Source organism: Symphalangus syndactylus, chromosome 19 (assembly GCF_028878055.3).
Source record: "Symphalangus syndactylus isolate Jambi chromosome 19, NHGRI_mSymSyn1-v2.1_pri, whole genome shotgun sequence".
NCBI classification, from domain to species: Eukaryota; Metazoa; Chordata; class Mammalia; order Primates; family Hylobatidae; genus Symphalangus; species Symphalangus syndactylus.
Genome location: NC_072434.2, coordinates 63,429,015 through 63,454,460, shown reverse-complemented (window position 1 = coordinate 63,454,460; position 25,446 = coordinate 63,429,015). Strand labels below are relative to the sequence as shown.

The following is a 25,446-nucleotide window of genomic DNA, read 5'->3' as shown; positions in this document are numbered from 1 at the left end:
TCCGTCTCAAAAAAAGAAAAAAAAAATCAGTTTTCAATAATCTACATCACTGAAGTAGCAATGAGGTATGGATACACTCTGTTTAGAACAGTGAGGCTTTGGATATATGCGAAAAGGCTTTGTAACAAAGAAATGTAAACAATTCTCAAAATCTGAGGCATTTATAGTCTTAACAAACATAACTTTTTTATTTTAAATTTTATTTTATTTTAAGTTCCAGGATCCATGTGCAGGTTGTGCAGGTTTGCGACATAGGTAAACGTGTGCCATGGTGGTTTGCTGCACCTATCAACCCCATCACCTAGGTATCAAGCCCTGCATGCATTAGCAATTAATCCTGATGCTCTCCCTACCCCCTCCCCACCAACAGACCCCAGTGTGTGTTGTTCCCCTCACTGTGTCCATGTGAGAAACATGATGTTTTTAGAAGAACGCAGGCACTCACTAATTTATGATGGGGACTATGGGTAACACAAGTCATAAAATAAAAACAGTCCTAGAATTAAAACTTTGCATGGGTAATTTACAAAGTAATTAAATGACTATGAAGTTAATTAACTATAAAAATGTTGGGGTTTATTTTTGCCTGCAATGACACAGCTAAGAAATAAAGCAACAAAACAAAAATACACAGTGTTTCCTGAGTATGTTTCTGAACTATCTGCAGAAGGATCACCTGGCCTTCTTATCAAGATGCAGGTTTCTGGAGCCCACCTTAAAACGAACTGAACTATAATCTGAATTGGGGTGGGTGACAAAGGCTTGGGAATCTACATTCATAAAGGTACATCAGTAATTATTTTGCATGGTAAAATTTGAGAACCCTGGTACAGGTTATTGTGCCTTACAGGTTAACAAGGCCTTTTACAAAACCTCATTTGACCTCAAAACAATCCAATCAGGTGAATCAAGGAAAAATTATTCCCTCATAAGGGCTATTTGTTCTGAGTAGGTAGTGGTTTTGTGTAGTGTGAGTTTCTATATGATAGAGATAAAGCCATTCTTACTGCAATGATATCTTAAGTAAAATTAGATGTCTTACAAATGTACAACTAAACTCCTATCAAATAAGCTCCTGCCCTAATCCCTCCAGCCTCTCCACACAAACAACGCATCTCTCTTGTGATACAGCAACTCTGTAAGTGGGTACAATCATTCCTCCCAACACTGAACTACAATGAGTTTCTACTCTTCTTAGAGAATTCTCAGCAAGAAAGGGAAAACCGATACAAATGTATAACAATTCAGGGTCAGCTTGGATCAAGACCCTCTTTCTGTCAGGAGTACTTGTGAAAAACAGTTAATAAAATTAGACATGACTTTACACACAAAGTTTCATTATTGATGGTGATATTTTCTGACAGTGGAATTCTTCTGAAATATATCTCTCTCCAGGACAAACTAGCACCGGTCACCTCATTCTACATAGAAGAAAAGTGTAAGTTTAGTAGGTGGAACCGTGGCAGTTCAGGACTTAGTTTAGAGATCTGATCAGTGACTTTAGTTAACACATATAATAACCTAAGGCTTAATACTATGAAGAGATAGAGATGAGTGACTAAATTACTATTCAAAACAACTTAATGTTTTGAAAATGCCTCAAGATATCTCAGATAGAAAACAGTGAAGGCAGGTACAAGCAACCCAGGGTGGTGAAGGTTAACAGATACATCTGAAGGTGGAACCTGCTGCTTCAGAGCCTGAGGTCATGGCTATTATTCAGCTTTGCTTCTGCTTGGCTACTTCCAGGTAGGAGTCAGAAGGTTTGGAGCACTCCTTCCTCTGTCTCCCTCTCTTTAACCTGCAGAGCCCAAAATGCCAAGGATGAACTTGAATGTAGAAACATTTTTCCCACAGAAAGCCCTGACCGACCTCCGGGGGGACCGTTCCTTGACCAAACCACCTATCCTTTGCACAGAAAAGTCCTCCATCTGTGATTGTTTCTTTCTCCTTCTAAAGTAGAATCAGAATAAGTCATTCACACTTTTTTGGAGTTTCTAAGCCAGCAGTTTTATTCTAAGAGTTCACTGCTGGCTGCGGTGGCTCATGCCTATAATCTCAGCACTTTGGGAGGCTGAGGCAGGCAGATCACGAGGTCCTGGCTAACACAGTGAAACCCTGTCTCTACTAAAAAAAATTAGCCGGGCATGGTGGCAGGCGCCTGTAGTCCCAGCTACTCGGGAGGCTGAGGCAGAAGAATGGCGTGAACCCGGGAGGCAGAGCTTGCAGTGAGCTGAGATCGCACCACTGCACTACGGCCTAGGTGACAGAGCAAGACTCTGACTCAAAAAAAAAAAAAAAAGAGTTCACTATAAAGGAAGTAGAAACAACTTCAGTCATATTGCCATAAGATGTCAAAGCAAAAGTGAAAAATGAGATTAAGCCAATAGATAGGGGAATAAATGATCATATTTTTAAAAAATCGAAATAGAAGAAATGACAAAGTTACTGCTACATCTGGTGTAAACAGAAAAATCCCTGATAAACTTGGTCTAAGAAGCATTGACATTACCAACACTGAAATGAATCCAAAATTTTAGAATTAAATTATATTTCTCAGAAAATTCCCATTTATGTTTTGGCAACAATAAATATTTTAGTGCTCTCAAAATCCACTAAAAAGTACACAGTCATCTTTTTCAGATAGAGAGATTTGCAAAGACCAGTGGACTTGCGGTCATTTCAGTGTCTTTCTCAAAACCAAATTTTGCATTCTTGCTCACAAGATGAAATAACAAATAAGGATTCTTACAACAGCCTAAAATTATGAATGAATAGTTATTTGCAAACTAGCTTGTCAAGACAGATGTGATATTTGTCAGTGTCGTGTGGGTTAGATAAGAAAAGCAAAATAAACAGAGCCAAAGTCACAGTCACAACGTTTTTCTTTTTCTTTCGGAAAACCAAAAAGATGCTACAGTACTTCCTGAAACGACAACTCCAGAAGAGCAGTGTTATTCTTAAATAGCTGTTCCATGACTTTTTCTTCAGAAACGCAGCGTCTCTTTTTCAGAAATAACCTGTTTCATAATTACCGACGTATAGGTAGCTTGGAAGGCCTGAGGGACAGGGACACGCTAGTGGAACATGCTGGTGTGAGAGAAAAACAGCTGCCTGTGGAGGGATGGAAATGCATTCAAACTATTTCCAGAAGGTTTGGACTTTACAATATCCAGGAAGCATTTTCCATTTGCCTTAAGTTCCTCAAGTCATTGTGGTTAAGGGAACATGTAAGCCAAACATTTCTGACTTATCAGGCGGTAACAAATCCAAGCGTTCATTTGAGAGAATGAAGGGATGGTCCCGGCCCAGGGAGGATCGCTTTCTCAGCACGACAAGGCTTTCCCTCCTAACAGACACTAAAGCCAGTGAATTCAGTTCCTCTTGGACAGCAATGTTTTTCCACATCACTGAAGTGGTGTTACCAGGTTGCCCCAGGAAAGCCTGGATGCCAACTCACTGAGAGAATATGTTGCACTGTGAACAACTACCCAAGGCCTTAGTGTGGCTTCCCCTCTCTGATATCATTTCTACACCTCAAACCCTCTGCAGTGACTCTCGACCAGCCCCTCCCCTTCATCTCATCCAGCTTCCTCTTTGAGATTTCTTTTTTTTTTTTTTTTTCATTTTTCAGATGAAGTCTTGTTCTTGTCTCCCAGGCTGGACTGCAGTGGTGCAATCTTGGCTCACTGAAACCTCTGCCTCCCGGGTTCAAGCAATTCTCCTGCCTCAGCCTCCCAAGTAATCCCAAGGGATTACAGGCGCCTACCACCATGCCTGGCTAATTTTTGTATTTTAAGTAGAGACAGGGTTTCATCATATTGGCCAGGCTGGTTTCAAACTCCTGACCCCAGGTGATCTGCCCGCCTCAGCCTCCCAAAGTGCTGGGATTACAGGCGTGAGCCACTGCACCCGGCCTCCTCTTTTAGATTTCTATACCGTAATGTCATACTATTGCTAAAGCCTCCTTTAAAATGAATTGCCTGAAGGGTAAGAGGCGGCTGTGGCCAGTGCTTGGTCGTGGAGGTGAAATGAGGTCTACATGAGTATAACCACAGCTGCCTGACCTGCCTCAGCCTTGACTCCAAATGTCCTGGCTTCTTTTCAACTAGTGGAGGTGATGAGAGACAGGGCACCTGTGAGGAGAAGCGAAACCAGCCCCAGAAGCACATTACAAAGAAGCCCTGTCTGCATGTCAGCCTTTTATAGGCAACATCCCCTCTGTTCTTTGATTTTGGACTTTGGGATCCAGAAAAATAAAGAGGCAAGTACTATGTGACACACATGCACCTTCAGAGATCAGTACAAATAGTTAAACAATTTTTCCCGCTGGGTGCGGTGGCTCACATCTGTGATTCCCAGCACTTTAGAAGGCAGAGGCAGGAGGATTGCTTCAGGCCAAGAGTTCAAGACCAGCTTGAGCAACATGATGAGACCCCAGCTCTACAAAAAATTGAAAAAATTAGCCAGGCATGGTGGTGCATGCCTGTGGTCCCAACTATTCTAGAGGCTGAGGCAGGAGGATCACTAGAGCCCAGGAGATGGAGGCTTCAGTGAGCCACCTCTGTGCCACTTACTCCAGCCTGGGCAACAGAGTGAGACTGTCTCAAAAAAAAAAAAAAAAATTCCCCTAAAAATGCATATACCCTTTGAAACAAATGGTAAATCTTGAGATGTCAAAAATAAAATAAAAACAAGAAATTTTTGATTTTCAAGACTCTCGCTGGGAGGAGTATACACTATGTGGATCTCCTGTTCTTGATTCCACAGATGGGTTCCTAACATTCATTAACTAGAAAACATTTCTGAGGGCAGATGTCATGCCTCCACTTAATTTCATTTTCCATGTACTTCTGCTACAGCACTCTATACCATGTGCACACAGACTGCTATTCTTTCATTTCACATACATTTATGTGATTTCACTGATTCTATATATTTTTCATATTCTATTATTTCTAAAATCCAGATTCTCTCTTACAATCAATGGCTGAGTTAACTGGCAGTGATATTTAGTTAACGTTATAACTAACAGTTAAATGGGCAGTGATATTTCTTTGTTAGTGGCACATAAAATAATGTTGCATTTTAAAGTCAATGCGATTCGATGAATAATAGCTGCTGTGCAAAGAAGGCCAGAAGCAGCTGCACCAGGTGCTTTTTCACACACATCATCCTTTACAACCCCTAGAAAGTTGATGTTCTTCTTTACCAATGAAGAAACTGAGGCTGGGCTAAGTGAAGGGAGGTTTCAAATCCAGCTGCAAAGCCGACAACAGCAGAGCCAAGATCTGAATTCAGTAGGAAGCAACTTAAATATCAATGAGGCAGTTTTAATAACTTGCACTGAGAGAGCCAAGTTGCTAACCAAAACAGGACCACTCTTTAACAATTGCCACAGGCCTGGAGTAGGATTTCTTGTCTTTGATGTTACCGCTTCCCTTTCAGCCTTTGAGATTCCTTTGGTACAATTCCCATTTATTTATTCTCCTTTCTTTATTTAATGGGTCTGTCTAGCTCCAAAGTCATCATGCTCATTGTATATCATCTTGTCTTCCCAAATAAATTAATTCTCTGAAACAGGAATATCCTATCAATAAAATTTATCAAAATTTTTGTGAGGAAAATGATTGCAGTTCAAAAACAAAACCAAGGCTGGGCACGGTGACTCAGGCCTATAATCCCAGCACTTTGGGAGACCGAGGGGGGTGGATCACTTGAGATCAGGAGTTCGAGACCAGCCTGGCCAACATGGTGAAACCCCATCTTGACTAAAAACACAAAAATTAGCTGGGCGTGGTGGCACATGCCTGTAATCGCAGCTCCTCAGGAGGCTGAGGCAGGAGAATCGCTTGGACTCGGGAGGCAGAGGTTGCAGTAAGCCAAGATGGTGCCAGTGCACTCCAGCCTGGGCAACAGAGCAAGGCTCCGTCTCACAAACAAACAAACAGAAACAATCGAAGGCTTAAAAAATCACACTTTTTGTATCAATTAAGTGCATAAATAAAAGTTGAATGTGTTCGAGGCAAGAAAAGAAAACCCAGGTTGTGTGCTTCAGAGGTATATTTTCTCAGCGCTTGTGAATGTAATTCTTGTTAACAGAGGAGAGTCACCATTCTCTCATGTATGTATTACATCATTTATCAAGAGGGCAAGAAAGGTCATGCTCTCTATTTCCTGGGCTCTGTATTAGGGCTTCCATTACCTGTGGTGGCTGAAAGTCTAATTTCCATAACACATCACTAATAGAAATAGCTATTTCCATTTCCTCAGCTGTCAAAGGGACAATATGAGTATTAACCTCATAGGATTGCTTGTGAGTATTAAAGAGTACGTACATGTAAAATATTTAAAACTATGCTTGGCCTATAAGTCTTCAATAAAGGTTAGCTATGCTTGGCCTGTAAGAAGTCCTCAATACAGGTTAGCTTTAATCATCATTATCACCAACTTCATTATTATCTGAGAATTGGAAACAGAAAATATATGGTTATGAGAAGCCCTGTGCTCTTTAGCATAGCGACATGACCCATCAGACACATTTTCCCTGATAATGAAGGTCAGAACATTTCATCTCTCCACATCTCCTGGCCCTGACACCTCCTTGAACTCACAGATTCTTCTTCTTCCTGTAGTTCAATCTTATTCTTTAAAGGGAATGCTCATTCATTTGCCAAACATTCCTTGATCAAACACAATATGCTAAGTCCTATAAGAATATAGATAAGTTAGACTTGATTTCTGTTCCTGGGGCAGTCTACAAACCAATGAAGAAGACAGCCCAGAACAGAGTTAGATCTTACTAAGATCAAAAGAGAAGAGGGAGAGATAGACATAACCATTGGTATAGTAAGAGTGCAAAGGAAGAGCTAATTAAATAAGACTAGGACAATCAAGGAAGGTTTTCTAAGGAGGTGGCATCTGACTACGCCCAGAAATATTTTGTTTTATTTTGTTATGTTTAGAGACAGGGTCACGCTCTGTTGCCCAGGCTGGAGGACAGCGGGGCAATCATAGCTCACTGCAGCCGCAAACTCCTAGGCTCAAGCAGTCCTCCTGATTCAGCCTCCCAAGTAGCTAGGACTACAGGCACACACCACCAGGCCCAACTAAATTCTCTGTGGAGACAAGATCTTGCTATGTTGCCCAGGCTGGTCTTCAACTCCTGCCCTCAAGTGATCTTCCCGCCTCAGCTTCCTAAAGTGCTAAGATTATAGGCGTGGGCCACCACACCAGGCAGAAGGATTTTTAAAGGTGTGAAAAGATAGATCTCTATGTAGAAGAAACAGCATAAACAAAGACCCCAGAGGCATGAAAATAAATCGCCCATTTGGGTAAAGGCAAAGAGGACAATGTGACTGGAGTATAGTTTTCATGCAGGGATTTAGTGAGAGGAGGGGCTGAGCAAGGAGGAGGGACCAGACCCTGAAAGGCCTGAATCTAATAGCCTAAACTCTCAGGCCTTCTCATAGGAGAACTAGATAGTGCTAGACATGGTGAATTACCAACCCTATGTTCTCTGTTTCCAGTCCCATCCCATCCCTGCCCTGAAGTGGCAGAGGCCACCTAAGGAACAATCTGAGCGACCAAAGGAAAGAGATCCACTGAGGGTAACTATCGCAAAGGAAAGAATGAGCTGGGGGTTCCAAGACATCCGAGGTTCATGGAAGTGGTTCCCAGGGTATCGCTTATAATCACATTTTCATCTCTCTAAAATCCAGACCCTCTCTTAAAATCAATGGCATGATCACTGGAGTGATTTTTTTTCTTAGTGGCACATAAAATAATGGTACACCCTAAAGTCAAAGGCATTTGAGACTCAGAGAATTGCTGCCAGGCAAAGAAGGCCTACTCCATGCCAGAAGCAGCTGCACTAGGTGCTTCTTCACATATGTCATCATCAATCCTTACAATGCTAGAAGGCGAGTGTTACTTTCTTCATCTTTACAAGGGAAGAAACTGAGGCCTGGTTAAGTAAAGGGGGTGCTGTCTCCCACAAACTCAGTAGAGTATCAAATGGGACATGATATGTGAGCACGCGACCATCCATCCATTGCAGACATTCCATCACAACGAAGGAAAAGAAGGCAATTTAGAGATGGTGGAGAAGAGGCCAAGGGGAAGTTTTATTCAGAGTAAAGACCACCAAGCCAATTCAGGAAGTAAGGTAGTGGTGAGAGTGTGGTGCAGTTAAACACCCACTTCTGGATATCAGCACTTTGAAAAGAAACAAAACAGCCAACCATCAAAAGCAGCTTGTGGTTGTAGCATGATGCAAATTTATTCCAAACAAATGACAGAAGCAAACTTTTCAGTCTAAACAAACCCATCAAAGAATCCCCTAACATATTATTAAATCTAAAATAAAATACCTGGAGAATGTTGAATTCCCAGGTTAAAAACTGCCATTGTTTAAAGGATATTTTTTAAAATGAAAGCACTCATATGCCTTCAAAATGACAATGGACATTTGTTTATCTCAGGCAGAGCCACATTTCGTCAAGCTGTGCAGAATCTGCAAAATGGAATACACCCTTGAGCAGAAGTGCTGCCTAAATAGAGCAAGCACATCTGGCAAATCCAAATCCTCTCTCCGGGAGCCCATCAGTACCGGACATGCTACATCAAGATAGCGGAAAGGGTTATTTCCAGAGCTCTTCCATGCAGTCTCTTGCTGGGCTGCTCACCTTACTCCTGAACCTATAATGGGGCGGGGTGGGGGGGTGAGTGCGGTGGGCAAGGGGCAGGGGGAGGCGGGCTGGAGTGGCAGTGGGCCAGAGTCCCACTCCAGTGGTGACCCTGCACACCTCTCCCAGGGCCAGGAGCCTCCACTCTAATTTCTCGAACCTTCTAAATATGCAGCCTAAAGTGTGTTGTAATCTCTGGGCGAAGGCCTACAAGTCAGTGACCTCCTTGGTTCTAACCCAGATTTGATGTGGGTTCAACAGTGAGTCATTAGCCCTTTTTTCACATCTCAGTTTCCTCTAGGAAAAATGATCTGTCATTCTTTCATATCTTTATATGAAAGATGCTGCAACTAGGTTACATCACCATCTTTTCACCAGGGAGAAGTCATCATTCAAAAAGTGCAACTCCTCGAGTAGACCACAGGGGTTGCTGTGGAGACACAGTGGGCTCCCCCAACCCCTTCCTTCTGTGAGGTGGAGAGGTCCCCACCTGCCCCCCAACCTCTGCACAGCCCCTCTTTCATCGGGTGGGATCTTCTCAGGAGAGGCATAAAGCTGGCTGGCCTCACTTGGCAACAAAGACGACCCAACTGCTTTAGTTATAAATAGTATACTTCTTTGAGAGGTTTTTCTAGTCTTTGAAAAGTAAAAAAAGAGGATATCCTGAAGGAGGAGCACGTGACCTAACTTAAATGTAACAACAATTAGACACTAGAGTTAGTACAAGCAACGATGCAATAAAAAAGGGAGAATTAAAGTTCGGTCTGTTGTATATTAATAACTCAATCATTCTGGAAGTCAAGAAGTTCAAGTCTGTCTTTGATATGCTCTCTTTTTCTTTCTGTTTCAATCTCATACACCCACATATAAACACACACACAGAGAATCCTAAAAAATGAAATAGTGAAAATACTTACTACATAAAGCAAAAATACCACTATGTTCCAGCAATCGCTAACATTTTCCGTCATTGGGCAAGTGGCCAACAGACTGGCAACTTGTATATAGAAAGACATATTCATGAATTGAATGCTAAGTCACATTCCCCAAAACCATCGTGTCATTGGTATTCATTCTACATTCCACAATTTAACTTGGAAAATTACGGAGGAAATAGAAAAGGAGATTGCTTCATGTTAAATGTTTAACATTCATGTGAAACAACTACAAAGGAAATCTCATTGTGATTTTTCAGGCTGTATATTTTTAGTGTCTCTACTTCAAAATGGTAGAATAAATCAAGATGATTATTTACTTTCTTCCATTGCCTAGCTTGGAGATTCCACTCTTTATTAACACAAACTGCTTATTTCCCTTGCAAGGAGAATCCATGATAATTCCTCACTTCTTCTTTCTCTGTTCTAACATCACACTGCTGCTGACTGAAGCTAGTAATGGATAGGTCAACACCATCACTTAAGCTAAATAAATGGGAAGTTTTGATGTCTCTAATTTAGGGGCTTTAAGACCACAAAAAATAAAGTACATACTGTATATGATGGTCTAATCCACACTCCATTTAATTAAGATAACTATCTGACTATCCTCCTATTCAGTATTCTCATTTGAATATGCTTTGATCATAAAGGTATTTTATTTTTGTTATTATTTTCTAAATGGTACGGTTAACAGAATTCAGTAACCCCAAACAAATACCAGGGCTCCTCAACAGGGGCATTACTGACATTGTGGTCAGGAGAATTATTTGATGTTGGGAGGGGGGGTTGCCCTATGCATTATAGGATGGTTAGAAACATCCCTGGCTGACCCACTAAATACCGGTAGCACCCCTCCAACTCCAGTCATGACAACCCAAAGTGTCTCTGGACATTGCCAAACGTTCCAGTGGGAGTACGGGTGCAGGGGTTGGGGGGAGTACAAAATCACCAGGGTTAGAACCACAACATGTGCTGACTGGTTACAATGAAAACGGGAGAGAAAAGAAAGAAAATGAAACTTTGTGTCTCTTCGTCTTTTTGATTGTCCAACTCTCTACAGATTCTTACATGTCAATTATTTGAATTCTTCCTGTGTATAATTGAATCACCCTTCCTAAGTTTCTAAAACGTTGTGCAGCATCTTTCAAATAGATGTGCCTCGAACTTCAAATGAATTGTTAAACTACTAGAGGTCCACTAATTTCCAGTGGGCAAACTATCGGTAAACCTTAGCATAACTCCACTTTGAGTCTTAAACTAACAGCACGTGAAAAGATCAATATGAATAAATCCAAAACTAATCAGACCCCTTCTTTAAATGTTGACACAGTATTATTTATATCCCATAAATACATTCTTGACTAAAATTCATCCTAGGAGATTGGCACCTGGCCAGTTCTATTCATATTTACTGTATTTATATAGTATACTTGGCCAAGGATAATATTTAAGACAAAATATGTCTGAGAGCATACACAATATCTCTTATATTTTTACTTTTAAATCTCCACATTGCTAAAAATATGTAGTCTGAACTTTATAAAATGTCCCACAAAGGGCTATCAGCAATCTGTAATGATATATAGCTCATTGAGTATAATTAGAGCATATTTGTAATACTTGAGCTGAAGTCACTCCCTGAACGCTAATAAGTTGGTGGTAAAAAATGAACCAGTGATCTTTCCCATGCCTTCATCTCTGGGGCTTATGACCCTCGCCAGATTCATGCAAGGCATGACAGGCACACTCCCTCCCCACAGCCACTTCAGTGACAGCTGAGTTAAAAGTTAGGCAGAAAAGTCCTAAAGAGGGAAAGATGGTATATAAGCCAATGCTGTACTTTCAATTTGCTTTTTAAAAATATGTTTTTTTTCTTTTTTTCCTTTTTTTTGGAAGGGTTTGCTATATTCCAATATAACTAGAAAGTGCTGGAAAATCAGTTAACCTATTTTCTATAAAATTACCCAGTCCTTGCACAGTAGTATCGAACCTGCTATTAATATGGCTTTCTGCTCCTAAACTTCCATACAGAATACAGACTTTTTAAAGCCTGTATTCTTTGTATGAAAACTGGCAGTATGTTTTATTTATCCTGGACATATCAGAGGTTTTCATTTATTTGGTGGCTGGGGTGAAATGGAGAGGAGAATCCACACATTGATGTCAAATGCCATACTCTGAAATCCTCCTAATAATCTAGGAATTTTTCCAGTTTGTTGATGACCATGACCCTGGGTTGGATCATCTCAGCTCTTCAGACTAAAGTGTGCCTGAGAGAACAAAGAACTAATGCCCTCTTGGGTTCCTTGCTCTCTCCACACCTATTCAGTAATGAGATCAGAGCTCCTTTCTGTGTTATAAAAGTGCTGGCAGTTTATTAGACCTTTTGCATATAAACATTGAAAGATGAGTTATTCAGGTTCTACATAACATACTTTTCGCTTTGCCCAAATACCAGCAGAACCGATGCACGTGCTAGAGAAAGCAAACTGACTGAACTCCTTGTTTGTCTCAATGGTTTTGGATTAATTACAATGAACTTTCTTTCCTAATATCTCCTTGGCTCCACCCCAGATAGAAAGCTTTACTTCCCAAAGGGGATAACCAGGGGTGGAGTGTATTTATCACCACTGTTGTGGATAGTGCCATAATTACAGTAATAAAATCATCCTGCTTGCCAGAATTCTCTGCATCTGTTCTGCTATTGAACAAGAACAGGAGAAGTTGCAGCAAAATAAAGGTCATTAGGAAGACTGGGGTTAGATACATGGGCTGACTTCTGAGACCATCAAGTACAAGACATGGCAGGTCACATAGCTAGGACTTGTCAAACTAAAAATAAATATTAAAAAAGAAAAGCACCACCCTGCAATTAGAACCTTTAAGAGAAAATTACCAAGATGGCTGTATTATCTATTTAGGCAAGACACAGAGACTTTGCAAAGGCAGCCAGCAAGTATATAGGGCATGGAAAGGGGAGGAGAGAAATGAGCAACCAATGAAAAGTTTATGACTTGGGATTTGGAATACACAAATGTTGAAGAGGTTCCCCCCACCCGGCCCCCACTTTTCTTTTTCTTCTTCTTGATATTTAACCCTCTCAGGTATCAAGTGGATGCTGCTGCCCCTTTTCTTCCTTTCTTTCTTTCTTTCCTTTTTTTTAAGAACTCTGAAATCATTCTACACTGTCTCTTCCCTTCCTCTACAATAAATCATTTCACTCCTATTGCTACTGTATGCCAGCTGGTTTTGAGGACACTGTTCTCAGAGAAGCCAGTTTAAAAAAAAAAAAATACGTCTGTCGTCTACTCTGAGTTTTAGGAATGCATTGAAATAACTGCAGGAAGCCTACGAAAAGGCAGGAGCAGGATAACAGACCAGTAAGAAAAATGATCTGCTACACTGGAGATGTGAAGAAGGCAGGTTTGAGTGTATTCTTTAAAATAACGTGAACAAAACCTTTTAAAACACAGTCAGAAACGGAGTTGTCCTTTCTACACTCCAGGTTAAGTGAAAAGGGAACGTGGTTATGGGATTTTGCCTTTGGGTAATGAAACACCTAGTGATAGCAAACATACATCAAGGACTAAGGGCCAGGTAGGTTTCTAGAGGGGTCTCCAAACCGGGTTTTGTCTCGGAGATGCTGACATTTTTCGGGGAGTTAGAGACAATAGAGAAGGCTTGGGGAACCAGCCGATAGGTCAGCACGGAAAGGGGGCGCCTTCCGGAGAGGCTAGTTTTGACACACTTTTTTTTAACCCTTCGTGCACCAGTTCGGCGCGCTCCACGCCAATCGGAGCAAAGAAAACAAACCTACCAAGATTCACCAGTTTAACTCTGCCCCTGGGAGCACCTCTAGTTTGACAGAGTGGGGCTGACTCCTAGCTGGTGGCCGACTAAAGAACTTCAGGGAAGAGAAAAAGAGAATAACGCCTTTTAAAGCACCGAATTGTTAGGGGGAAGGGAAAGATGGAGAAAATAAAGTAGAAAGTAAACATTTTAAAGCCTGATGGCCTCAGGCATACAACTGGAAAGGAGGTGGATGGGGTGAAGGACAGGAGAACGGGAAAAGAGCGAACGGGAACCGCAAGAGGGAAGGGCGATCCCAGGAACTGCTGCGGTTTTGAGAGCTCCGGGCAGCGCTAAACCTCAGGGGATGGAAGTCAAAATGAGTACTTACTTTCGGAGGGGAAGAAGGGCGGCATGTCTATTTTGTAAACCTCCTTGGCGTAGTACTCTTCGTCGCTTCTCTCGCGCTCGCAGGCGGCCGCCCTCCGGCTCGCCTTCTCCTGGAGCAAGTCCCTGGTGCTGTTGTAGATGGAAATCACCTCCGGGGGGACTTCCTCGGGCTCAGGATAGTCTTCTGGGGGACTGGTGAGCTTCAGCTTGCTCAGGATCTGCCCGCGGATCGCCTCGATCCTCTTGCGCATGAACTGGTCCATATCGAGTGTGCTGCAGGTAGACAGGCTGAGCGCGACCGTGACCAGATGCAGGATCAGAAAAGCGCTCAGCACACAGTAGTGCATTTTTTTAAAAAGTGGGAAAAAAAGTTGTTTTTAAAAGTCAGAATAAAAAAATCAACAATTCTCAAAGTATAGATCAAGGAGAGTTGTTTGGTTTTTTTTTTGTTTGTTTGTTTTTGACGCGAAACTTTTGCAAACAATCTAGTCAATGCCCAACAGAAAAACGTATCCTGCTTGAATTCCTTTAAAAAGAAAAGGCAAGTAGTTCCAAAAGTGGAAATATTAATACGGGACGGGCAGAGGGAACCCTGACTTTGGAGAGTAAGAAAAAAAAAATTCTTGGAGCAATGAGGTGGGGAAAAAAAGAGATGAGTGGCTATTAAGTAGAAATAAATTTAAGAGGAGGAAATGGAGTTCAGTGTGTCAGTCTCGGGTGCGGAGTGGCGGATCTGAACTCGGCTCCTCCGGCCAAAAGGGAAGAGATGAAAAGGTCCCGGGGCTGGCAGCTGGCGAACTGACAGGAGGGGCGCCGGGAGCGCGGTGAGGGGGCCGCCGAGGCTGACCTGGGCTGAAATTTATATATTTAAAGAAGGAGCGGTTCGGTCCTGCGTTCCACTGCGGCGCTGAGAGCAGGAGCAGCAGCAGCTCCGGAGCAGAGAAGCGCACACGTGTGTGCGTGCGTGTGTGTGTGTGTGTGTGAGCGTGTGCGCGCGCTGGGGGCGAGCCCGGCGCGCCGCGGGGAGGAGGGTGCGCTTCGCAGGGCGCTCGGGACTCGGTCGGGTGCCTCAGGGGCCGCAGAGGCTGCTGAGGCGGCGCGGATCCTGCTCTGGGAGCTGCACGCCGTGGCCTACACCCTGGCGGGCGCGCGCTGACCCGCTTGGTTACTCCACGTTGCTGCCGCCGCCGCTTGCAAACGCTTCCAGCCTCCAGCTCCCTCCTTCTCCTGCTCCTCCTTCTCTTGCTCCAAACGCCAACCCAGCCACAGACGATCAGCCGTCGCGGTTGCGTTCACCCCCTGCGGATCACAACGGCAGCCCTTGCGACACTCTGGCTGGGGAGTTTTATTCCTGAGGGGGTTGCGCAGGGGCTCCCTTGGACTCCCACCCTTTCCCAACCTCTGCTGGCTTCTCCCCAACGTGGAATTGCTCGCTTAGGGTAGGTAGGCACTTGCCACCCTAAAATAGACCCTGTCTGTCTCCTCCTGTCTGCAGCCGGGCAGCCCCTCAGTTTGTTCCTGGATGACTCCCTAGACCTTTAGGCTAATATTCTCCATCCCCCTCCCCTGCCTCTTTTCACTTGCGCTCTCGCTCTGCTCTCTTTCTCTTTCTATCTCTATCTCTATCTGTCTCTCTCTTGTCAGGAGCTTCTGGAGCTCCGCTCGGAGCGAACCTTCTGCTGCCAGCAGATAACATCACGATCTTGCCGGGGAGGAGAGATTTATAAGTTCTCTCTGAACCACGTGTCTGCCTTCAACAAAGTGACGTGCTAGGATTACAGTCAGAAGTCCTCTCGTTTTACTTAGACCACGAGCTCTCCCCGAACCGTTGAGGGGGTGTGGAAATGAGGACCGCTGTGGGGAAGGGAGGAAGGAGGTGGAATGTGCGCCCTGACAACAGTGATTTACGGTATTTACTTTCTAGTCATTTTGGACAGGTCTGTTGAAGGACAATCAAGTCTCCCGTTTTTACTTAGTGTAGCTCAGGCACAGCCTCCCAAACTGAATCACTTGCTCTAGAAGGGAAGGCTTTCCTCCTGTATTATGTGTGCACACACACCCCTATGGGAGGGAGCACTAGTCTACTCAGAGCCAGGCCAGTCCTGAAGACATACCTTCCAATGTTCTAAATTCATGTCCTACCTCTAATTTTCTGGGATACCTTAACAGGTTGCCATCCTAGAATTTATTTTGTTAGTTTGTTGTTTACAATATAGCCCTCTGTTTGTGAACTGCTGGAAAACAGAGATCCATCAATTTTACCTAAAGAATAAGGTAGATTTGTTTGTTTTACTGATTTGAATGAATGGTCACCTTTATAATTTGCTGCCTAAGCCACTTCTTGTATGGCTTTCTTCTTCACCTTCTTGCTAGGCTAAACATTATCAACCAACTTCATTCTTTCCATAGCATTAATCCAGGAAGCTGGAATTTTAAGTGTTTGATGTCTACTGTTCTACACTACTCATAACTTGACATTTTCAATTTCAACCAAGTCTAAATTAGATGAATACAAGAATAACTCTTACCACTGTTCCACTTTCCCTTTTTCTTTTATTTTACCTTTAGTTACTCAAAGTCAACATTTTCATTTCGGTATGACTCTGCAGCCATACTGACCAGACAGATGATTTAAACTGGAAACTCTGTTGAATGTACCCCCAAACCCAAGATCTCTATACTGTTCTCTACTTCAGATGTTCCTTAGTTCAGAAAAGTCACAAAGAACTTTCTATCACTTTTGGAATTTATACTTTAGATGTGTATGGGGCCTAGGTTATTAGTAGAGCACTGAAAAAATAATAATAGCTAACATATACTACACTTAGTAATTTGATGTGTGTTGTGTATGGTCATTTAATCTTCACAACAAACCTATAAAGTAGGTCTTATTATCCATATTTGGCAGATGAGGAGACTGAGGTACAAAGAACGTAAGTACTTTGTTCGAGACCACAGTAAGTGGTAGAGCTGGATTTTTGCAGTCAGGATCCACTATGTTCTTACCTACTATGTACTTCTGAGAAACAGTGGTCCCAGAATATGTTCTGACAAACAGGAATTCTGGGGTCAAACAAGTTTGGGAGATACTGGGTACCCTCCTGTCCTCTTAGATTCCTCATTCCGGAACATTGTCATGTTAAAGGCTCTGAAACTCCTGTAGAAGAGAAAACCTTTCACTCTTTTAACCCAGCATTTTCCAAACTCCCTTGAATACAGAATTTTTTCCATTATCACACATTGAAAAACGCTGGAATAAAATAATTGTTCCAACCCACTTCTGAATAATTCTAAAAATTATGTATAAATCAGCACCAGCAGGTTCCTTTCCTTGACACCAGTTTTGAATTGAAGCAAAGCTACCATCCCAGTAGCCCAAGAAAAAGATAATCAAGAGGCGCTACTGTCAGACTAGTAGTTTCATCCAGTTAGGTCCTCCCTCTGAGTTCAGTTTGAGAACTGCGGTAGGCTAGCTCTATAGATGGGACAAAAAGTGAATATTCTTACACCTGTGGCCATTATAGACACAGAGCAGGAGCTCCAAACCAGAGCTACTGAGTGAAGATGCTGCTGTGGAATATGGCTGGTTACCTGAATTAGCTATCACCTTATTTTGCTGAGGATATAGGTTCAGCTTCCCCACAAGCCAGTGAGCATCTTTCATGTTTACAGACAACCTTCTTGGTACAGACACTGATGCACCTTAAGTAGATTCAGATTAGAGTGTGGATAGAGTAGCAAAAGTTCATTTACAAAACTTCTAAGAAAACAGCGTAAGCCATAAATTCTGATGGCCACCCCTCTTCCTGACATAGACATATACACTTTTGTTCGTAATACTTAGTTTACTGAGTACCTATTGCTCACTTAACAACTCCTTAGACCTGAGATCCCTGACTTATTCATAAGAGGCTACTTTAATTTCCCCAAAGCCCAGGAGGGTAAGACGGGAGGTATTGGTAAAGCTTCTGGAATGGGTAAGTGCAGTGAGTATAGCAGGAGAGGAGGAGCCCCTTTCCACCTCTCAAATGATCGGTTCTTTGAAGACCTAACAGGCAAGATTGCTAGAGCTGTCTCCCTGGTAACCGTAAATGAATCCTTTCTTCTATTAAATAACTCTTATAATGCCTTTTCATCTCTATATTTAAGAGGCAAAACATTCACTCAATTTATGGAGGTCTTATGTGCCGGGGTCTCTACAGTCTTCACGGTAAAAGGGTATTTAAATGATATACACCCATCTTGATGACTTCAAGGAGGCAGGAGAGCACAGTGGTTTAAAGGGCAGGCTCCAGTCATGGTTTCTTGGGTTCAGATTTCTGTCACTTTCTGGCTTTGTGATCCTGAACAAGTTACTCACTGACTCTATGAGTTTCTTATCCTATCATGTCTTTATTTCTGTCAAGGAATTTATAATAAAAATATCCGGCCTCCTCTCTCTCGCTGTCTCTGAAAAGTCAGGAAAGAACCCAAGAAGAATTTGCTTCTAGTTCTGCCTCCTAGTAGTTTCTGTAGGCACATTTTAAATATTATGGTATTTTGCCCCCAGTAATTATAGGAGGGAAGGACAAGAAAATACACTTTTGGCGAATAAAATGCTAAATGACTATCAAAGTTCAGTTAAGCATTCACGATTAAAGTCTCTTATTAACGCTCTCAAATGGAATTTTTTGTTTCGAAATTACAGAGGTAGAGAGTGGAGCTGTTTCCACTCTTAGCCATTCTCCACTCATCGATGGGTCTATTCACTTAAGTAATGTGGGATTTCTACAAGAGGCTGAAGAAAACAAAACTACTCATCCCTGTCCTGGAGTTTTACGCCTATGGATCATAAGTCCTTACTAACATTGACCAAAGCATAACTTCATTTGTAACAATTCTGGAAGCTTTCCAGAATGGTTTCAAGCATGAAAAATCAGGAGGTGGAAAAAAAGAAATACATGGAATGACTGTAATTGATTACATTTTCCCCCAAATAGTGATACTTGATAAATGCAAAATAACCCTTTAATATGAAAATACACCAAAAGTCTTTTAAGATTTTATTTATAATTTTATATTTGATACCACTATTCAAGAACAATGTTTGGTCTATACCAATTTTGTCTCATGTTCTGTATGCATTTCTATAAACAGCTTTATTTCATTATTCTAGTTATGAATAATGAAATGAAAAGGTGGTTTCCTCATGAAAAATAATCTGATTATTATTTCCATTTGTATTTAAAGGTTAATCTAAGGAAGAAGTGTTAAGGAAAAATGAGGAAACAATGGGCAGGGAGGAAAATGGAAACAGGGTGGGTTTAAAGAGATCAGAGGTGGTAAAAGATAGAGATAGGACCAAGAAAAACCACAGCATATCAGCAGGTTGTGAGGCTTTAAAGAGATAAACTCATCACACTAATGATACACTGTGGGAACATTATCTCATCCTTTGGAATTATGATTAGTTGACTGATTACTGCTTGTGGCTTTTGGGCCACTCATATCTCTACAATTTTAGCTTTCCAGGGAAGTCTTTCTTTGGGAGGCAGTCTCACAGTGGCCTGCGCTATGTCACCCCTGTAGCTGTAGCCTCTGGTTTCTTGCCCCTGGTGAAAGTCATCCACTAAGATAGCATTTAGTAACTGATATAAATAAATGAACATATGGTAATAGTTGGCACACAGCATAACACTATGGATAAGTGCTTAACAAAATCCTAATGTTGACAAAAAGAAACCAGTAGCAGAATTTTCCTTATTTTTTAGGGCAGTACTTGACACTCACCTTTACAGAATCTCTACTCCTACTTCATTTACTCTGTCACCACAGAAGTTCACAGATAGACTTCACAAAGCAAGAAACCAGAATGAGGTTGCTGGGGAGAAATGGAGAGAGTGTTTTGGCCAACTAAAGATAAAAACAAAAGATGAGAAAGAAAAAGAGAAGGTGAGTGATAGAGAAAAATATGACTGTGTTCTCATAATTAAAATGAGTATAACAAATTTTTTTTTTTTTTAAAGATACATGGTCTTTAAATGAATTTATGTGTCTGTCGTCATCTCAGTGGGCTTCATAGATTGGGTAAAATTCCAAATGTCTAAATTTCCACTGCCAAAATTACCAACCTACATTTCAAACAACTTTGCCGTTCTGCTGCCTCGATTAGCCTGCAATTAAAAAATAAATGAATAAAAACCAAGGGTCAATAGTAATTGCATAAAAAAAGAAAACCTCAGTGTAGTTTATGATAGAGGGAAAAATCAGTAAATAAGTATTTTTAAAAGCCTAAGTATGTAAGTATTTTTAAGAGCACAGCTATATAGATGGTTATAATTTATAAAACTGGAGACTACAGACCACAAACTCTCACTGATGATTATTTTAAATCTTAGTAGAAAATAAAGTTCTCATAACTAGGGTAGCTTCATCATTTGTCGCACAAATCCAAACATTTTTGCAGTAAAGAGGATGCCACTCATTGATACACTAAGACAACAGGGGTAAATCAGGACTGTCCCAGATAATTACCTTATTTAAAATGAAGCCACTTTAAATCTGTAAGACTACATCTGTTAGTTTCTCACCTTTTTTCGGTTACAATGGTGATACTATATTTTGCATACTTCCAAGACCTTTTTTTCCTTTGCCTATGCAGCATATTCTAAAAATCACCATTGGAGATACATTTTGAAAATGCTACTTGCACAATTTTAGCATTAATATAAACCTACACTGCCATAAAAATGAACCCCCGAGAGGTGCTTGGTCAAGTTCTTTTGAGCTCCATGAAAGCAGTCTCCCACAAAGAAAGGAAAGAGAAGATAAATACAACAATAATGGGATTAACAAGCATTTTATGCATTCTGTGTATAGCCAGAGAAATACATTTTTAAATTTTTGAAAATCAACAACAGAAAAAGAATCCCAAAGGTAAAAACGAGTTTGGCCCCCTTCCCATTTTAGTGCCAGTACAGAAAAAAAGACCAGTGTTTCTGTTTGTTGTTTGATGCTTGCAGGTCACATAATTACTTTTCACATGTTGATCCTTCTTGTTTAGCACACAGTAACCGCTTCATAAAACCAGGGACACCAGGAAAGTTACCTTCACATAATTGAAGGGGCTGTTTCCTGTTAACATGAAAATTTTTGTGATCAAGAATCCTACCACTTGTGGTTTCTCTTTAGATTTGTTATATCTATATGAGTCCTTTTAAGTAAAAAGGCAGTATCTTTACTGTTCCAAGCAAATAGCAAGCTATCTACCATAAGAAATAAATATATGCCAAAGAAATAAATCCAGAAATGGGTGTGTCATTGTGACCTGAAGAGACAAATAATTTTGGCTGCTGGGTTATTGGAGGTAACAAGTTTTTGTATTTGTTTCTTTAAGAGGACTTTGTCTTATAATTTTAAGTTACTTAAGATCATTAAACAATACACTATTATAAGGTCAATCTGGTTATTTAACCAGTGGTAACAATTAAATCTAATCAATGTCACACTTGCACTGATTGTTCAGAAACTACATACTCCTGTGGTTGTAGAGAAAAAGGATTTTTATCAGTTGACTCAATGATAGCTGAAATCATGCCACCTAGAGGAAAGCTGTGGTATGTCTTACAACTTCATACTGTTACATTAATTAATGTATAATTTTGCATTGATTTGTTGTTACTGCACATCAAATAAAAATTAGTTTCACATAAATATTGTAAAACATGCATTTTTTAGAAAAGATGCTAGATCAACAGCAATGGGATATCCTTAATTATAAAGTTTTAGTTACCTGTTATCTCCTAAGCAATAACATGCTAAAAATCTAATCCTCATTTATAAAGCATAATTTGAATATCTAAATTCTTAATAGCAAAAATGTCAACCACTTACACCTTTATGAGTCATCTAATGTCATTAAGTAACACAGCAGCAAATAGCCAATATATTGTATCTTAGGAATAAAAAACCAATAGCTGTATATAGTAAATTATTGGATACCACTTCAGTAAAGTAGTTCTATTTCTGTAGCATACAGATAATTCAAATATAAAGTTTTAATTATCAGACATGCTCAGGCAAGACCTATAATGAATTATCCAGTAGCAAGTTACAGAATAAACTGACAGCAACAGCCTGGGGTGATATGTTAACTCTAAATTGACACAACCAGGAAAATTTTCACCTTTTGATTAATGGCATCTACTAATTTTTTTTAAGTACAATTTCCATTTTACTTTTCTCCAGAGGATAGTTTTGCTTCAGTCCTTAAAGACTCAGCTCCTTACATGAGCTTTGGTGCCAGCATCTGCAGGTCTAAATAGAAGTGGAGATGTTCAGTTCTTGCAGGCTTCCTGCTGTGAATGGCACAACTCACACAATAATGTAGCTTCACATACAGCTCGGGAAGCACATACGCATTGAAGACACTTGCTGCAGCCTCTACTGTGTTTTGAATAAAGAACTTCTTAATAGCCCTGTCCTTGGGCACACATGTGGCCACCACCCTTTTTGGCACGATCATTGTTCCTTTTATTTATTTATTTATTTATTTTTTTATTTGGAAGTGAGGACCCGAAAGGGCATGGCATCTACTACTACCTTCCATTGGCCATAGGTTTATGTCACGGTTGAATGAGACCAAAATACTGAATGCCCATTTTTCTTTCCAGAGAAGAGTTCAATTTCTAGAATCTCATTTTCTGTAAGACATTAATACCTAAAATGTGAGCAATCACAATTGTGTACAGCAGATCTGTGACTCGAACCTGGATTGGGCTATACTATCTGTGTGGCCTTGGGTAGGTTACTGAAACTTATTGCTTGTTTCCTCATCTGTATAATGGGGACAATAACAGCATCTACCTAACAGGGTTATGAGGAAGAGGGTATGAATTAAGGGGCATTATGAAACCCTTAAATATTGTCTGGCATAAAATCAGTATTGTTTAAATGTTTGCTGTTATTATTACATGTTCTGTTCCAACTTTTACTTGAATAAGTGATAGAACTGCAAAATAGGATAGTTAAAAACAAAATAGCAATGACTTTTTTTAAAATCAAGAAAACAGAGGTTCTCACTTAAAAATAAAGTTTTGTTAATCAAGAGGCACAAGGAAACAGTGGACACATGGAAAGGGAGTCAAATTTTTTATGTTCAACATTCATTGCAGGGTAATTAGCAAAACTTAAAAGATAAAGTAGGATTCTAGCAAATAGGACTCTTTATACAGTCATCTAATATCAAGAGTGCTCTATTAAACAGTATTTAGAGTTTGGATTCTAGAACAGAATAAGTAAGCAAAAAATAAAAACTGTTTTACTGTCTCATTAAATGTCAGGATCATTTTTCTCAATATAAATATAAGGCCTGTCTTTTCAGACTGTCAAAAATTACATTCTTTAAAAAAGGTCTTATTCTATTCACCTCATGCATTGTTGGCATTTAAGAAACTTATACTATCCATAATGTTTTTAATTTTACTTTTTCAGTTAACATATCATTAACACTGTGTTTTCATCAGTCTTCACAACCATCATTTTAAAAGGAATTAGAAGACTGGTGGTTCGATAGTTTTTGTATGTAAATGTCCTCATATCACTGAACTTGTAAGTTTTAAAAAATTTATTGCTATTAAAAACAATTCTATATAATACTGTTCACACAGCATCTTCTGTCATCAGAATCTTTTCCTGAGGAAGGTTTCCAGAAGTAGAATTGCTGGGCCTCAATAAGCACCTACCACCTGTTAGACTTTAAATTTTTGTTGGGGGGAATTCTATCTAGAAAAGGAACACTCAGAATTACACAGATGAGAAATGAATGGAAACCTATAGGCGCAGCACCTAATCCTCCAAATGCATAAGAGAGAACATCTCTTGACATGCTACTACATATCAGGCACTGTGCTAGATAGACACTGCATACATTAATCCAGTCTTTACACCATGAACTATATATTATTATATCTGATTTACATGCTAGCCTTACAAAGGTTAAGAAACTTATACAAGGAAACAAAACTAGTAAGGCTCAAAACTGAACTGTGAACTCAGTTGTGATTCCAAAATTATGCTGTCTCTCATCTAACAACGAACACTGGTATTTCTTAAAATGTCCAGTGTAAATATAATTTTACTGGTTATTAAGGAGTATATTTGGGAATCCTAGTAAGGACCAAGATACGGCAGTCAGGTCTCATGCAATCTACCCTAGTGTTCATGCCATTTGTAGAGAAGGATATCATCACATTGAACCTTTTGGACTTTGAGCTTTTATATTTATAATATACTTAAGAGAACCCAGTGTTGTTGTACAAAGACAAATATTATTGTGTAGAAACAGTCTTGATGTTATGCTTGATACTTCTCAGTATTTCAGGGCAACTGCTGAGTCTGGCTGCTGCACTGATGTTTTCAGAGCTGATGTCAATCTATTGTTTATGTCCTGTCCATGGGAGGGATACATTTTTACCTAAGATTGAAGTCTGGTTCTGCAAGTGCAAAGAGGCAACTGTCTGGTAGCCTGAGGGTGAATCAACAGCTGCAAGGCCACCCACGCATACGGACACAGCTCTCAGCTGTCTCTCCATTTAGAGCCCCAGTTGGTCCTGACCTCTTACAAATTTGGTGTTTTCACTTTGATGTTTATGAACCGATTGCATTAAAAATGCAGGATAATGATTCGAGGTTAGAGAAACTATTATTTATACAAATGTGGTTAACACCTCATCATTTTATTTTTTTTTTTTTTTTTTTTTTTTTTTTATTAATTTTTTTTGCATACAAAAACAATAAACATTTTCTAAAAATACATACAAACAAAAAGATGCGTATCAAACATATTAGGAAGGTTGCACATGGGAAGTCGGGGAATAGAAATGGGGGTGGGAGTTAAAATAAATGAGAGAGGGACTTTATATGGATCAGTGATAATAACTCAATCCTCTATTTGACAAAGAAGAGGGAGAAGTAAGAGGAAGAAAAAGAAAGTGGGATAAAGGATCAGAAAGGGAGGAAAATAGAAAAAATTAGAGTATGACTCCAGGGTAGACCTGTTTTGTTGTCATTGAGTTGGTTGGTTGGTTTGTCTGTTGTATTCTTCATGTTTCGCCAAGTTGGCCAGACTGGTCTCGAACTCCTAGTCCGAAGTGATCAACCCGCCTCGCCCCCTAGAGTGCCGGGACCACAGGCGTGAGCCACCACGTCCAGCCCCCACATTGCTTCTGGCCTCCGTGGTAGACCTCCCAGACGGAGCGGCCAGGCAGAGGAGCTCCTCACTTCTACCCAGACACGGGGCGGCCGGGCAGAGGGGCTCCTCACTTCCCAGACGGGGCGGCCAGGCAGAGACGCTCCTCACTTCTTCCCAGACGATAGGTGGCCGGGCAGAGGCGCTCCTCACTTCCCAGACGATGGGTGGCCGGGCAGAGGCGCTCCTCATCTCCCAGACGATGGGTGTCCGGGCAGAGGCACTCCTCACTTCCCAGATGGGGCAGCCGGGCAGAGGCGCTCCTCACTTTCCAGACGATGGGTGGCCGGGCAGAGGCGCTCCTCACCTCCCAGACGATGGGTGGCCTGGCAGAGGCGCTCCTCACCTCCCAGACGATGGGTGGCCGGGCAGAGGCGCTCCTCACCTCCCAGACGGGGCGGCCGGGCAGAGGCGC

General features: G+C 41.0%; 1 protein-coding gene across 3 annotated transcripts in view; it reads right to left on the bottom strand.

The window, feature by feature from the left end:
• Window positions 1-25,446, bottom strand: part of TGFB2 (transforming growth factor beta 2) — a 114,886-nt gene that overhangs the window by 83,470 nt on the left and 5,970 nt on the right. The window contains exons 2-5 of one of the 3 annotated variants that reach the window (XM_063613935.1): window positions 19,919-24,510; window positions 19,574-19,696; window positions 16,811-16,961; window positions 13,806-15,103 (exon numbers count right to left, since the gene is read on the bottom strand). In XM_063613935.1, coding sequence (XP_063470005.1) covers window positions 13,806-14,151 — 346 coding nt within the window. In that variant the 5' untranslated portion in view covers window positions 14,152-15,103; window positions 16,811-16,961; window positions 19,574-19,696; window positions 19,919-24,510. Of the gene's footprint in view, window positions 1-13,805; window positions 15,502-16,810; window positions 16,962-19,573; window positions 24,511-25,446 lie in introns of those variants that run through there. The other 2 variants (XM_063613936.1, XM_063613937.1) reach the window with 2 other exon arrangements.